Source organism: Asterias rubens, chromosome 10 (genome assembly GCF_902459465.1).
Source record: "Asterias rubens chromosome 10, eAstRub1.3, whole genome shotgun sequence".
Classification (NCBI taxonomy): Eukaryota; Metazoa; Echinodermata; class Asteroidea; order Forcipulatida; family Asteriidae; genus Asterias; species Asterias rubens.
The window spans coordinates 1112771-1129184 of NC_047071.1; the positions used below are offsets into that span (position 1 = coordinate 1112771).

Genomic DNA, 16414 nt, shown 5'->3' on the forward strand with positions numbered 1-16414 from the left:
AAAGCCAGCGATCCCTTCGTCTGGTTCCCGCTTAATTCAACTGATGAGTGCGCCATGGCATCTAATGATGCATTACGCCCAGGGGCGCGTGTTGATGTAGCTCATAAACACAACATCTGATTATTAGCGTTAGTTCGATTCATCTTTCGGATCGAACGTGTTTTGCCCCGAGAGGACACATGATATCATTGTTACAGGAAACAGGATAAGTAAACGAACTCGCCAAGCATAAAAATAAAGTGTCACAGTCATTCCATCTGAATAACACCATCAGGGCTTCAGTGCGTGCTGTTTGCCCAATTTCCCGTCATTTATGCACTTAATTATGTCCCCTATAAACAGAGTCGGCTATCTGTCAAACTCTTAGTATTTCTGTTCATTCGACTCATATCAAACTGTTTCATTTAATGTGTTTCTTCAAAATAATGTTTTAATCGGTTGACAATTTCTTATGGCCCTTTTGCATTGACGTGATCATGCCGCCGTCCTAGATTTAAAATGATGATGTAACAAAACAAACAAAAACGCAAGCTCCACACACATGATGGACCAATGAGCGACCTTCTTTAACCTCTAGTGGAGGGCGCCGTACTCAAACGACGTAATGTGCATAATGTCTTTGTGTGTTAGCACTGCATACTCAGTACTTCCCCGAGCTCTGTAAAAAGAAAATATCACAGGCATATTACTCTGTTACTATTGTCTTCCCTATGACACTGCAATATCGTCCCTCAGAAGAAACTAACATTGTCCGTTTTTGAATTCTCACTCTGCTTTTTGTCTTCTTCTTTTTATTCCATCCTTTGTCCAGGGTGCTGGTTGCACGGCGCTTGTTGTTGCTGTTTTAGCGACTAAATTAGAACTCAGCAGAGCTGAGAAACATGTACATAATTTTATGATGGACACACAATTGACGAAAAGGGTAAGTAGAATTATACACCAAGTTTTGCAGGATTAGTATAGAACAAGTATTGCAATGGGTATTGAGAAATATTTCACGTACTATCAAACAAACTGTCCATTGTACTTTCCTTTCAGATTTGCCATTGCACGTCTCGTTGACGTGCTGTTAAGAGAACTTGTTAACTAGTTGATTTTTTATTAACGATGAATAGGCAAGTTACCTTTGTCCAGATTACAGGGCTTGCAATCTCAATGCTATGGGTTTCAATCCTACCAAGCTAACCTGCTGATTTCATAATGACTAGACAAAGTATTATTGCCTACTGAATAACTACTTCTTGATTTGTTCAATTCAAACCCGTAGACGTCAAACCAATGGTAATGTGAAAGAAAATGTTTTTATTCCAGCGTGGCGTTTATAACCCCTTTTTAAATTACACACGCATGACATTTTAGAAAGTCAATTAAAACTTTCTCAGACCGCCAGTAGTCTAATACAACAAATGAGTGAAAAAGGGCGGTTGAATTTGACGTTTCTGCAAAACAGTACCTGGTAAACAAGCAAGCAAATCGTAAATATTCTCGTATTATTATTATTTTATAAAAACAAGTGTGGTTGGTAAAGCAAAGAGAATCCGATTGCATATGACGGCAAGAAGCGTGGAGACATCGTCTTTGACTTTTTCCCTGGAGGGGTTTAAGACCATTGTCTTCCCCACACTCTCTCGCACTCTACACATCGTAAAACAAAAATAACGTACTTCCAAAACAAACTTAGCAATATAATTTGCAATACAAAATGAACCTCCATCCGGCATTGTCGCCAATTTTTTTTTTATATGAAATTAGAACGGAAATTCTGCTGCTGCTATGTAGTTGCAGTTCATTTCCTGGACCCAAAACAAAAATACCTGCTTTAACTCGGCTCCACTTATTCATGCTAAAAATACACAGTCGTTCACCTTTACTTCAGAGTGTTTTGATAGCCGATGAAAATAGGTTTCAACTTTATTTATTTAATATCTTGTTTGCAATTTATTGACGCAAATGCAGGGACATTTACGTCATCTAAAATTCACAAACTTTACACGAAATTCTATAGCCTGTAGAAAACAAGGTAAACTAAGTTCATATTTTGACAAGTTGTTTTTTAATTTGTAAATTCATCGCAGACCATGTAGGGCATTGCCCGTCCATATGCAAACTTTGAGCCAGATTTTGTATAATATCCAAAATATACTTTGATGACGCATTCTTCTCAATTATTGTAAATATGTTTTTGTGTTGGGAGTAACCAAAACTTTTCGCAACTAGGTATACCCAGTCCGATTGTTTGTTTATTTGTTTGTTTAGATGATCTTCACGTCAGTGAAACTCGGTAAGCTCTTCGTAAGGGGGTTTAAACACAGCCAATCTCTCTCATACATTGGTTTAACGTCTATGATCATGATTTTAACAAATCAAAAATGACGATTATGCAACTATACGTCGAAAATATTTATTCTAATCATTGTGAAATCAGCGGTTAGCTTTGTAGGGTTCAAACTCACAACCTTGTGATCGCAAGTCCGGCAGTTTGCCTTTTTGGTGTATTATTGGGTTATGAAAGCAATGGTATCAATGGTTTATCCAACTGGTATACGGTTTACGGTTTATCCAACTGCTCTATAAAAAAATACACCAACCATTAATTGGTAATATTTTGAGTAAACACCGATTATTGGCCTGTTTGTAAGTGACTGGGACTAAGTGCATTTCAATATCTGTTTGTTCTGATCTTGAATTCTAAATGAGTACTTTGATGCGGTGAGTTGGTGTTGTTGTTGCTGATGTGTCTGTGTTTGTTGCTGGAGTTTTTCTCTTTCGCACATGGCAGTGTAGACCCCTGTCATATGACGTCACTATAGCTCAAACCTGCTCCATCACCGAGGTCGGAAGAAGACATTATCATTGGCTGAGAGTTGCGCGTACATGCGTGCACATTTTACATTGAGTGGTTGATCCCTGGGATGGCCGCCAGTGCATGTTTTATTTAAGTACTCTAATTGTGACTGGAGCCGACCTTTTACAAAGTAGTCTACCAGAATTTTATGATTATTAGTCGTACCTTGAAAGACACTAGCCACGTTTGGTTACTTTCAAAGATAATTATTCTGTCATGGTGCGACATTTTGCGTAATTACCAACTGTGTCCAGTGTCTTTAAGCTGAAAAAAAAGAGTTGGTGCCTTCAATTGGGGGTTTGACCACCGTCTGGTAGTTATCCACGCTCCCAGCCTGGGGGTCTCAGTCCGAGAGATGGTCACAGGTCTAAAAGGTCCCAAATCAGGGCCTGAGAGGGTAACTGATATCTACTCAGAAAAGTTCAGACCAAAATGGTAAGATAACCAGGTGGAATCCAAGATCGATGGACGGAGCCTTGTCTGCATGATCGGGGCTCGTAATCCGATCAACTGGTTGCACCTGAACTGCATTGATCCGAACTGTAGAAGCTGAGAGGACCGGGGCTAGAAGACTATATAATACCAAATGGACTTTCGCCATCTTTCTCAAGTCAGGGCGTATACAGTAAACGACCGTCGCTGAGTAGTGTATGAAAATGGAAGCCAGACTCTCTCTCCTTTTTGGTCAGGCTTCAAACCAACTGAAAATCGGTCACATCTGTCTTTTTCATGATATCACAGCTTTTTGGTTAGGTATCTAGGAACCCACAGTAAAACACCGTCGTCGAGTTTTGTATAAAACTAGAAGCTAGACTCTCTGTTTTTCAGGCTTTCAACCAACTGCAAATTATTTCCAGGCTTCCAACCATCTGCAAATTGGTCACATCTGCCTCTTTCGATATCACAGCTTTGGGTTGTAGGTACAATAGGCTGTGTGAAATCAATGTGATCTCGGATATGGTGGTTATGAAATAGCGTCCGTAAAGAAGCCACTGCTAAAGTCAATTAGCCATTTTGAGATGTTGGACACAATACTATGCCATTGTTTTGGATTTGTTTAAATTGTCTGTATTCACACAAACCAAGCAGTACACTCCTAGCACCATACCTCAAAAAAGCTGAAACCATTGTCATACAAAAACTTAAGTTAAAATTTGCGGAAAAAACACAAGGTTGTCATATGCCGTGCACCGTATAGAGATATCTAGCCTACTGCTTATTTAAAGGCGCCTTGGTGTACACATTTTTCAAACGAGGAGATTTCTGGATGTGTCGGTGTGAAGGGCTCAAACAAGATATCTTATACACAGATAGACGTCACATCTCTGACTGGCGTCGTCATTCCTTTTATTTGTTATTTCTTGTGGTCTCTCTGTTTGCTTTAGCGTGGTTTGTGGGGAATATTTGATTTCCCATGGCGTCAAGTCCAGGTTCCGAAAAAATTAGGTATTGAATAATTATCTGCATTTGGCTTCATTTTAATCACAAGTAAGAACATTTTGAAAGGCAAACAACCAAAATGCCTACCTCTTCTCAGATCAAACAAGCAGAAATCAGCAAGATCTTACAATAATTTAACCGAACAAAAGTTTTTGGATTAAACCAAAATTAACGCTCTACTAAAATTTACGTTATTCGAACTTGCATCCGATCATCAAACAAGCTCAGTCGCCCACTGGTACGAAATCTGATTTTTATAAAAGCAGGGCCGTTGATTCGGATCCCACCCGAGTGTGCCTGTGGAATTTTTACACAGCACTATAGTGAAAACACCGAATATAGGGTATCACACATCAGTTGGTGAAAATATTACTTTAACTAAACAATTACAATGAAACAAGTTAATATAGTTTAGTTATGATACAAAAAGATCTTATACGAGTTATATAATAGTCTCCCTCTGTTAAAGGCAGTAGACACTATTGGTAATTACTCAAAATAATTACTAAAACCTTACTTGGTATCGAGTAATAGAGAGAGGTACATGCGCGTACATGCATGCACATTTTACACTGATTGGTTGATCCCAGGGATGGCTGCATGTTTTGTTTAAAGGCAGTGGACACTATTGGTAATTACTTCAAATAATTATTAGCATAAAACCTTACTTGGTATCGAGTAATAGAGAGAGGTTGGTAGTATAAAACATTGTGAGAAATGGCTCCCTCTGAAGTGGATTATTTTCGAGAAAGAAGTAATTTTCCACGAATTTGATTTCGAGACCTCAAGTTTAGAACTTGAGGTCTCGAAATCAACCATCTGAACGCACACAACTTCGTGTGACAAGGGTGTTTTTTCTTTCATTATTATCTCGCATTTTCGACGACCGATTGAGCTCAAATTTTCACAGGTTTGGTATTTTATGCATATGTTGAGATACACCAACGTAAAAGACTAGTCTTTGACAATTACCAATAGTGTCCACTGTCTTTAAAAACTCATTTGTTTGAGGCTACTTATTTCATAATCTGCTTTTTGTAATTATATCTTTCACTCATTGTTTGTTGTATTGTTTTTTATGCGCTAAGAGGCTTTTGCATTAGGCGCTTTGCAAATGTCTTTATTATTAGTATTAGTATTATTACTGTTATAGTACTCTAAACAAGGACTGCACTTGAGAAGATACAATGCTTGTTGTACTTAACGATAATGAATCTTGGAACATGTACTGCCGAAAGACGGAAAAGTGAATACAAAACAAACAATGTCCAGAGTGCAGGATAAGAGTCGGGAAAAGGTACGATGGCACTCCTCATGGGGACGCATACCCTCAAAAATGTCGGCATGGCAGGAGACTCCGCCGCCCCCCCCCCCCATATGGCGAACTGAGCACAAAAAACTTCTGGTAGCGCCCTCTATTGAAACATCGTACTTCAGCCCACGTAAATTCTCCATGGGGGAAATAATCCCCGGCAAACAGATATCCCTTGAACTCCAGTTCTGACCCGGAAAGCGATTAAAATTGCATTTTAATTTGGACTTTGCGTCAGTTTGACGCATTTGGGGGTCATTGTTACACAAAATCCAGGTCACGTTGACCCCAAAATGTGTCAGACCCGGCTAGGTCACTTCTGACCCGGATGTTTGCAAAATGATTCATTCATTTAATTGCACATATCTCACACATACATCGGGTTAAAAGTTCTTATGCATACTTTAGAACTGCGTGCTAATGTTGTTCAAAATTATACCTTATCATTTTCAATTAGTTTGAAAGCAATTAACTTCCGGGTTTATATTTATGTTATCGTACTGATACCTGTTTAAATTATGGCTAAATAATTACGTTGGTGATATAGTAATCTTTTTAGTGATATTAATCTTGCCGTACCTTGTTTTTTACAATTACAGTTAAAGAGTGCAGCTGCAAATGTTCTTCGCGAGACGTGGCTTATCTACAAATACACCAAACTGGTAAAAAACGTCAGTTCCAGGCGAATACGAAAACACCAACGGAAGTTTCTCAGCGCAATCCATAAGTAAGTTTTTTTTTGTTCAGTATTAATTTTTGTCCATATAATATCATTGCTATTAATTCCCTCTTAGCATTCATTCGAATTCATAGGGATCGGCTTTTGTGTATTTTAACTGTATTTGCAGCAGTAGCAGCTGCATTTTGACTTTGATTCCTAATTCTTCTTGAGACGTCCACGAAGCCCACATGCTTGGTTGTCATAAAGTATTTATTAAAAAACACTTATTCAATAGAGTTATTCACTCTCTCCACAATCGACCAACTATACACTGACCGATACGCAGTGATACTCAGCAGAACCAGAAAAAAATCTATATTATTTAATTCTGAGGTCCTTGTTTCATGGCAGTCCAAATAATCTAGGGACACGATGCAGCAGCTGTAGAGTCAGAAATTTTCACAACATTCATAATTTTACCCACGATCTTTCCAAGCTCAGAACTTAAAGGTAAATGAGTTATTGGTCATCTTGCAGGGTCCACGTGTGACCTTGGTGAAATCTCGCCAGAATTCGCTCTGACGTCACCGGGTTCTTACCAGGTGTCTCGGTGCGGTGATGGACACGATCGAATATCTATTTCAAGTCCGCTCCAGTGACGTGCCCCTGCACGCCATTCACGTCACAGTAATAACGGGAATCTTTTTTAAATAATATTCAGCCGAACACCTGGACGAGACTGGTGCATGCGGATATTATAGCATAATCCCTCCTTTCAAATGGAGATCCATCCGATTTGAGGCTTCGACATCGCGACCTTCTAACAAGATCCAAGCTAGATATGATACGTACAAAGTTTGGTGAACATTTGAGATTATACCTCAATCGATAAACTATTTCTGTGACGTCACTCTTTTGATGGAAGTGTACATTATTTTTACGCATCTAAATTTAACTGTAGATTCGTAACAAACTAACTGGTAGTTCAACTGGAAAATGACTGTCTTTTCAACTTACTGTAAAATGCTTTGCAAAATAGTTATAAATGTGACCAACTTCTTTTGACAAAGCATAAAGTTTGGGGAAATAGTTCAAGTCAGAGAATTAAACTCTTAAGTGTAGATTCGCTCCTACAATGTACTCGCTTTCGGTTGTTGTACATTCTCTACACGAATCTACACTTTCTCGTCTATTCTCCCTAACTGAACACAGCTCGTTCGGGGCTCCTCGCTCTATTTCATAAGTGTAGGTCAGCCGTGATATCTCCTTCATCAATGGCATATGGTATTCCGTCCGCACAGCTACGTGTGAGCCACTGCCTCATGTCATTCGTCAGCCGCAGACACGATGTGATGTCATGCTCGTCCACATTATCATGGCCCTGATGTGAGAAGTGTGAGAAAAATAATGATCCCATTCTGTTTCAGTCATGTTTATGAGCTGTCGTTACATTAAATTTGTTTCGAGACACGTGAATGTTATTTGTATTATCACTGAACCGTACTTACATGACGAATGTAGAATGAAGGAATCGTGCTTAAGACACAGGCATGCGACTTTTCCTCTGACCAACTGATTTCCTCTTTGTATAATCTCAGTTCAAAATAAAATACAAAATACTATACAAAATCATTAAGATGTTTCTACCTGGCCAGAAAGTTACACGTTAATACCGCAGACGAGATCTTTTTTTTCTTTGGTTATTTATTTACATGTTTATTTATTTGTTTACTTATGTGTTTTGGGTGTTGTTGTTTTTTATAGTCAGAATTCAACTCAGGTTGTACAGAATTGATGCCGTTGACCTTCGCTTTCGTGATCGGCCGGACTTTGCATTGGCCTTTACACACGATTTTGTTTTCTCTCCATACATGCTTTCTAATTAATCAACCTAAATAATTCAGCTGGAGACCTGTCCCGAACCAACTTTAGATTTATGCTAAGGGAATGCTTGAGGGATTAGCTCTCGTCTCTCAGCCTTGTGTGTGAGGAAAAACCACTGTGACATTTGTTTTAGCTCCTAAAGGACATTCGATTAGCGAAAATGATTGGTTTTATTGATTAAAAACACGCGTACATTACCGCACTAGCGAGCCATGATTCCGTCACTACAGCACGTAGTCCACTAGGGTTTCCCCGAACATTCTCTCTCTCTCTAGAGCTCATTTTCTTGCATTGTGAGAATCATGTCTTACAACTCATGATGTGATGTGGAAATGTTCTTTGATCATTCATGCTATTCAGCCCGATCGATCTGTCCTACCGCGATGTTTCCGCGGTTGTTTTCTCTGCCGTCAAAGTAGATTTAAAAACCAAGTAGGCCCTCTGTGAGGGGTCGCAACACGCTTACCCCCCCCCCCCCATCCCCTCCCCCAGCGACGTTCTTGTTTCGTCTTAAGCGCGTAAAGTACACGAACTCTCACGATAATGTTTATTAATATTGGTCAAAGTGAAATTTGTGGTGGTTCCGTTGTTGGTGGAGCGCCTATGCATCTCGATCTATCACAAGGAGGCGCCATAACAAGTCTTATAAATGCCAAAGTACAACTCGAGATGACAATTTGTCTTTATGAAAAGCTGGGCCAAACGTGTTGGGAAGGTTCAAATACCATCTACAAATTTGTTTACTTGAACTTAGGAAGGCGGCAGGTTATAATATATGGGATTAGTCTTAAAGGTCTTAACACTCTTGTTAATTACTCAAAACAATTGCTAGGCATAAAAACTTGGTACTGAGCAATGGAGAGCTGTGATAGTATAACATATTGTTAGAAACGTTTCCCTCTGAAGTAGCGTAGTTTTTGAGAAAGAGGTGATTTCTCACTTAAGTAATTAAAGACTTCAGCTGAAGCCTTTTATTATGCCTCTGAAATCACACAAAGTAATTCAACAAGGGTGTGTTTCTTTCATTATTCGCTTGCAAATTCGAAGACTACTTGGGCCCAAATTTTCGCAGTTTTTTTATGTTACGCATTAAGTTGAGATAAACCAAGTGAGAATACTGGTCGTTGACAATTACCGAACGTATCCAGTGCCTTTAAAGGTATATATGTACGCTGACTTTAACTAACAATAAGTCTTTTTACGTCAATGACTGACGAATGCCGCTGTGTTAAGTGCAAGCTATAAGGAGAGAGATCAGACGTGTAGCTATTACTTTGATCAAGAAATCCTTGCGAATAACAGCGTCAACATTTTAGATTGATCAGTCTTGGTCCACGTATCTTCTATCGTGGCTTCAGTCGACGTAGTTCACGTAGGGCTACAGGACGCCCACCATAAGATTTTGTTTAACTTTCTTGCAATAACAGATTGATGCCGACAGAATAAGACAGATATCCAATTAGCAGTAACATAAAAATCACGTGATTTATAACGTCACAAACCACAGTGAGTTTAACACAAAACCAAAGGTCGTTTTGTTTACTTTTTTTTCGAATGTCCAAAATGACTTGAAATAACCTAGAAACTAATTATCTAGTCCTATTTTAAACATCAGGTCAATCTTTTTTTGTGAAAACAAATAAAGCGCGTAAGAAGAATTTGTATCCGGGCTAAAGTTTATTCTCGGAATTTTCTGAAATTTTTTCTTCCTAGTTTCAAGTAATCGATTCTTTAGAAATAAACAGGCAAATAAACATGTCATGACATAACGGATGGTAAGATGAAATTCAGAAAATGCAGATTATTTTTCATTTTCGGAATCTATTAAAAGCAAATTTTTATTTCTGACACGTTTCCTCTTTTCTCTTCCTAGCTCCAAATAATCGATTCTTTAGAAATAAACAGGCAAATAAACATGTCATAACCTAACGGATGGTAATATGAAATTCAGAAAATGTAGATTATTCGTCATTTTTGATAGCTATTATTAGCCAAAGCTCAAGATGTCCGCGGGTTTGTCACATGTTCCTTTTACATTGCTGCCACAGAAAAGTCGAAAGTGGCTCCCTCTGAAGTAACTTAGTTTTCGAGAAAGAAGTAATTTTCCACGAATTTGATTTCGTGACCTCAGGTTTAGAATTTGAGGTATCGAAATCAAGCATCAGAAAGCACACAACTTCGTGTGACAAGGGTGTTTTTTTCTTTCACATTATTATCTCGCAACTTCGGTGACTGATTGAGCTCAAATTTCCACAGGTTTATTATTTCATGCATATGATGAGATACAGCAAGTGAGAAGACTGGTCTTTGAAAAATACCATTAGTGTCTACTGTCTTTAAAACTTCCTCCCTATAGGACTGATTTGAGAGTTTTTATTTTGGCACGGATTGACATTTGTAAAATAAAATAAAAAAAGTTGTTATTCATGATGTAGGTTGAACACGTGTTTTCTTCCTTTAACTTTTAAAAAGTTAAAGGCAGAAAACACTTTTTTTGTTTTTATTAAAGTTATTATTAGTAAATGTTCTCTAAAACCTGCCTCGTAAGTGTTAACCTTTTTGAAGTATGGTGTACAGAGTGCACTTTTTGGTTTGGGTGCAAACAGATTAATGTAACAAATCCAAACCTAATGGTGTCATATAGCATTGTGTCCACCATGTTTCAAAATGGCGTATAAATTTACTCCAAAAAGGTACATCCTTAAAACATGTCAAGTCCACATTGACGAGGAAATTAAACAAGGATATCAATTTGTGCCATAACCCGTAACGCGTAATGCATTATTGTCACTCGACAAAGTAGTGGTCAATCCATGGTGGGCTGCCTGAAGATGCTCGCAGCGACAGATCTTCCTGACTGTGTGCCAAGGCTCATCCAATGCCAATCGATCAGAACAGAATTCATACCACAAGGAGAAACACACGTACAACTCTTTCATAGAAAATGCCATTGGATGAAAACAAAATAACCATGGCTTAGGGTAGTACGTTGGGTATGGGATCGGACGGTTAATTACAACCTGCGGGTTCGACTGCCTTTACGCGCACGTTGCCAATGCTCGTCTTTTTGTTGGTCGTTTTGTATACGAGGTTGTGAAACTGTGTGGAAAGCTCACTGGTTGATATTGAAAACAGTTTTGCATTTTGTTTGCACGAGCTTGGAGGAAAGTTTTTAGCATAACAATTCGGTTATAGGAGTCACGAAAAAAGTGGACAAACAGTAAATAATAGTGACTGTTTTCAACATTGAGTTTTATACCAGTGCTTTATCAAAAACTTTGACACTTTATACCATGTGGGTTGTGTGCAAATCTGTGAACATTTGCATTTTTACTCTTACCCTAACCAGTGTTTAGTGCCCATCACGCTTTAAATGGTACTCATTTCAAATTGGATGTCATAGGATTTATTTTCTAGCAAGATTTGCGACATTGGGTGTATAGTGTTCCTTTAAAAAAGAATGTGGTGATAAAGACATTAAGTGTCATTAATGTCGCCACTATTTGGGTTAAGGAGACCTCAGTGTCAACTACGTGTTTGGTGTCCTCCATCGTTTACACAGCCGCACATACATTGATCAAAATGTAAACTGAAACGACGAGAAGGGCCCGGGGAGATATGTAGTTCTGCCTTAAGCAAGTTTTCTGAACAAATTCACTTCGTCTTATCTTCTGCTTTTGCCAATATACATGTTATTCTCAATCGTCTTATTCCATATCTCCTCTTAAAACTGAGGACCTACATCAAGAACAACTTCAAACCAATATTTGAAGGCTGTTGAAACGCATTAAGTGGTTGTTGTGACGTCACTCCAAGGGCCAATCGATAAGTGCAAATCGGAAGGGTGCCCGTTCCTTGACCTTTCAAGATCCATGCAAAGAAGAAGTAAAGGAAAAGGAAAAAACCGGAACAACAGTATTCATGTAGTTCTTGTCTCTTAGATGACCTGTAGCTTTCCCTGGTCCTTCAACGCCAGCCGTCGAGGGACCAGCATCACCTGTATGCGCCTGCCATGCATATTGTCATGCCCTGGAGCCTACACGTATCGCGTGTCTCTACTGAGCTGCGTTTTGATGATAGGAACACTAGATGCCATGGTTGTTGTGTCCGCCATATTTGATGGCCACTCATTATTCATCTTCTCCGTCTGACAACTCTTATCTCCTATGCCGGGTTCTTGCGGCATGTACCGCTTCGTTACGATGGAGCCCGTGTTTAAACGCCACGGGGGTGTAAAAGAAAACTGTAGTTGACACGCTGGAGTGCATGCACGCTCGCACAATATTAATGACTGCCAGTTAAAAGAAATTTATCTTCACAGTTAAATGCACAGCCATCAATCTCCTATCATCTTATGTAGACTCACGAGCCTTATGGCAGCCCCGTGCATTGCCGGTGTTCCACAATTTAACGAAACAATTAACAAAATACACCAATAATGTTATCTACCTTGGCTCTGGAACAACTTTGCTTGATTCAGACATCAGGCGAACACTAAAGCAGGAGACCGAGCCTTCCCCAGTGCGGGCCCGGCACTGTGGAATTCACTTCCTGAAAAGCAAACTCACTTTCATTCAAGAAAATGCTGTAGACCCACTTGTTATGTCGACAGTAGTTTTGGCCATAATTGACTTTTATCTGTACGGGACACATCATAGCGCCTTGGAACCTCTGGAAAAGGTGCTTTGTAAATGCCAGCTTAAGTACTAGTAGTAGCATTCGATTTGTAATGCGATGAATTGAAGAAATAATAGTAATGCATATATAAGTGTGTGTGACACATGCGTTGCTATATACATTGGCCCTATACCTAACATGATAAACGATTTGTTTCATTTCTCTTTTTCGTTAACCTTCGAGAAAGACTCTGCTATAGGTTCGAAACGTCAGGCCGGTAACTATTTTGTGCATGATGAACGCGTGTTTACACCATTTCCGTCACAGAGACCTGGCGACCATGTAATACAGGAAGCCAGTCTATTTGTCTCCACTTGTAGATTCATCATTATAATATTCTTTGAAGATGCAAGTCTTCACTTCTGAAAAATGGGTTCATGCAGTTCGTGCCTGGCATACAGCTACGAGTTACGGCTCACGAGAATACTCGAGATTTCACGGTGTCGGGCATGTAAATACTCAGCATTGCTGAACACTAAATGAGTGAGTAGACGTGATTTGAAAACAAACAAGACGGGATCGATACACTGCGCATGTCCGTGCATTATCAAACAACAGTGGGCATGGGCTCTCTTCACTCTTGACGCCATCTTGGATAACTTATCGCGTATTTAAGGGATTGGGTACTTTTTGAACGACACAAAAGACAATGTCCACATATTTACATTGCTATTACTTTAACACCCTGTAGTGTTCAATTAAATGTTATGGTCTTTATATTTGCAAACACCAATGGTGTCAATTTTAACACCCCAGTTTGCACCACATCTGTAACTCTAGTAAAGTGTCCACCAAATTGGACTAAAAATGAATTATTAATTTATTCGAAGCAATTAGAACTGACATTTTGTTGATGTCCTGTTATTGATTAGTTTATATCGCTTATGTAGGGACATTTTACGCTCGTACTTCGATATCCCCAAACTTTAAGCATCGTCCATCCATAAACAGCCCCAGGATTTTGTTGTATTTTCTTTCTTCTTCCTCTCACCCCTTCTCTCCTTCTGTTGCCGCGCGAAAAATTATTACGAACATCAGCTGCAAATAATGGATGACAATAATAACTGGCCTTCAGGCCGAACTAATTGTTCGTGCTCGTGTCACATTATGCCTTTTTGAGAGGGGGCCACGGAATGCAGAAAAAGTTCCCGGCGACGGGTTTTTCCGGCTTGCTGGGACAGCGCGGTTTAGTCCCTTTGGGGGAAGGTAGACGGTTATATCGGGACACGCTCGGCACCGTTTCTTGGTTCACGTACCATGGAACCAGTGCCTTCAAGGAGAGGTCAGAGGCCAATGATGCCCCTTGGATGTTATGCACAGTCAGCTACATTTTGTCTACTCTGGGCAGCTGAGGCTCGGTTACTTTTACTGAAGGGGACATTAATTCTATCGATTGACTCGCGCACTCAGCTTTCTAGTTTTCTAAGAAGCTGTTAATACTGCATTTTTATACAGCCATTATGAAGGTGTTGTTTTGGTGTTTATCGTTGGATGTGAATAAATTGCCATTGAGTATCGGTATGTCAGATTGTGGGGCAACTCGCATTGATCATTCAGTGACATATTAATTATCATTTTTATAACAGGTTGAACTTTGGTTTGCCATAGGCCTGAAGAAGTGCTTTGGTTTTATTGAGAACAGAACACAAATCTTCAAACGTACAAAGTGATGTAGCTGCACAGGGGGAAACGAAAAAGCTTTATATAATAGTATATTGTTTAGCTTCCGCAGAACTGGTATTGAAGTAATGGTATATGTCGCTGTGTATAAAAACAATTCCTAAAACCACAAGCTGTTTGAATTATAATGCGACCTATCACCCCTTAGTAGTGTCTAATTTGGGTGAATCAAAAAAATATATATGTATTTAAAATAATTTTTTTCTTAATATCTCCGTCCGCAATGAGGGCCGATATCAGCACATGCTGCCATTGTCTTAATATGTCCATTGTCTTAACCACACCAAACGCACTGGTCAGCTCATAATGTCATGGTATCCTAAGCTGGACCATACTACACATCATAGAGGTGTGTCGTTTTACACGGGTCAGTGGTTTGGTCAGGAGGGGGAAGGACAATACTCTGCCCACATCCTTTGTGTTTACTTAATCAGTCAATAAATTGTTATGGTTGATGAAACCAAATTATTTAACTGAACTTATTAATTAAGCAAAGAAATACTCTTAAATTAACCCAGACAACATACCTGGACATCCCACACTTAAATCAAAAAGGGTCGTCAAAGTATACAGTACAAACCCTCCCAACTCATGGAAAGAGATGGTTAGCATAGGCTAACAACGTACCAAAGTGACGTTGCAACATGTCCCTCGCTGGGAAGGTAAAAAAAGAAGGTTGAAATCCACAGTATTTTGGAAGGTTGTTTCAAAAACAATGTAGATACTTGCTTTACACGATAAAAACCGAATACTAGAGCAACACCATTTATATGTGTAATAGGACCGGTCCTAATAGTATGTTGATTTGTGATCTTATCATAGGAGTGTGTGCGAATAGAATACTCTGAAAATAATTGTACCTATCGTGGAATAACCAACCCCAATGACAAACCACATCATCCAAAAGTAAATGAGAAGGAAACATTAGAAAACCTTCGTCGCCATGGCAACTGATGAAAGGATGCGTGTGATATAATAATTGCGCGTGTTCCTGATGATAGCACCGTCACAATTGTAATCAGTGCACAAACCTACATTGATGAAAACAACCAGTTTAGACTGTGCGACCTTCGAGGCATAATTCATACGAATAACAGAGCAAAGGCTTCACAGCAAAATTTGAATTAAATTTCCCTGTTTTTTTTTTCTTCTTTCTCTTCTTCTGCTTTGTTCTTTTTATAAATATATATTTAGTTTAATAGATGGAAATTTGCTTCAGGGATAAAGAATATTAACTTTGGTTTTACCCATGCTAATACGCATTCGTGTATATGGGTAAAACCAAAATTAATATATTTGTAAATTATTTCTTTGTGTTTTGATATCTTGTTTAATCAATGGTATTTCTGTGCGTTTCTATGGTAGATTTGGTACTGTTCGAAACGACGAGACCAACCAGGCTCTTTTTAGAGCGAGCACTCACTCAACAGATATTTATTAATACATGGTTGTACCCGCAGGTTTACCATTTTGTGTTGTTTATCGATGTCATGCAAAATGTGTATTCGGTTGTTCACTATTTTCTCGTGACCATGATGGCCGATTGGTATAAAACTTCTACAGGTTTGTGTGTTCATAAACTTGGTGGGTTACATAAAGTATCCACACTGTCAGCAACTGTTTTGTTAACAGAACCAATTCTGTAATATTCCTTAGGCTTCTTGGAACGTGTGTCGACTTCCTGTTATTTTAGATTCTCCTTCGTGAATTCAAATCGAGGCCTCATTTTTGTCCTACTTCCGTTTTTACAAAGTTAATTTGTAAGAATAAGCTATAAATAATAGTAAACGAATAGGTACAACCCTGTATTAAATCTCATTCTAGGAAGTATTGGCTCATAAAAGAGCCGATTAATGGTCTCGAAGTGTATACTCTGCTCGTATTCTTTATTGTAGTATATTCTTATTATTCCTAG

General features: G+C 38.9%; 1 protein-coding gene across 1 annotated transcript in view; it reads left to right on the forward strand.

The window, feature by feature from the left end:
* LOC117295539 (small conductance calcium-activated potassium channel protein 2-like) overlaps positions 1 to 16414 on the forward strand; it is a 59834-nt gene that overhangs the window by 28344 nt on the left and 15076 nt on the right. Inside the window, exons 4-5 of the mRNA XM_033778237.1 lie at positions 812 to 922; positions 6197 to 6324. Of these exons, the coding sequence (XP_033634128.1) occupies positions 812 to 922; positions 6197 to 6324 (239 nt within the window). The remainder of the gene's footprint in view (positions 1 to 811; positions 923 to 6196; positions 6325 to 16414) is intronic.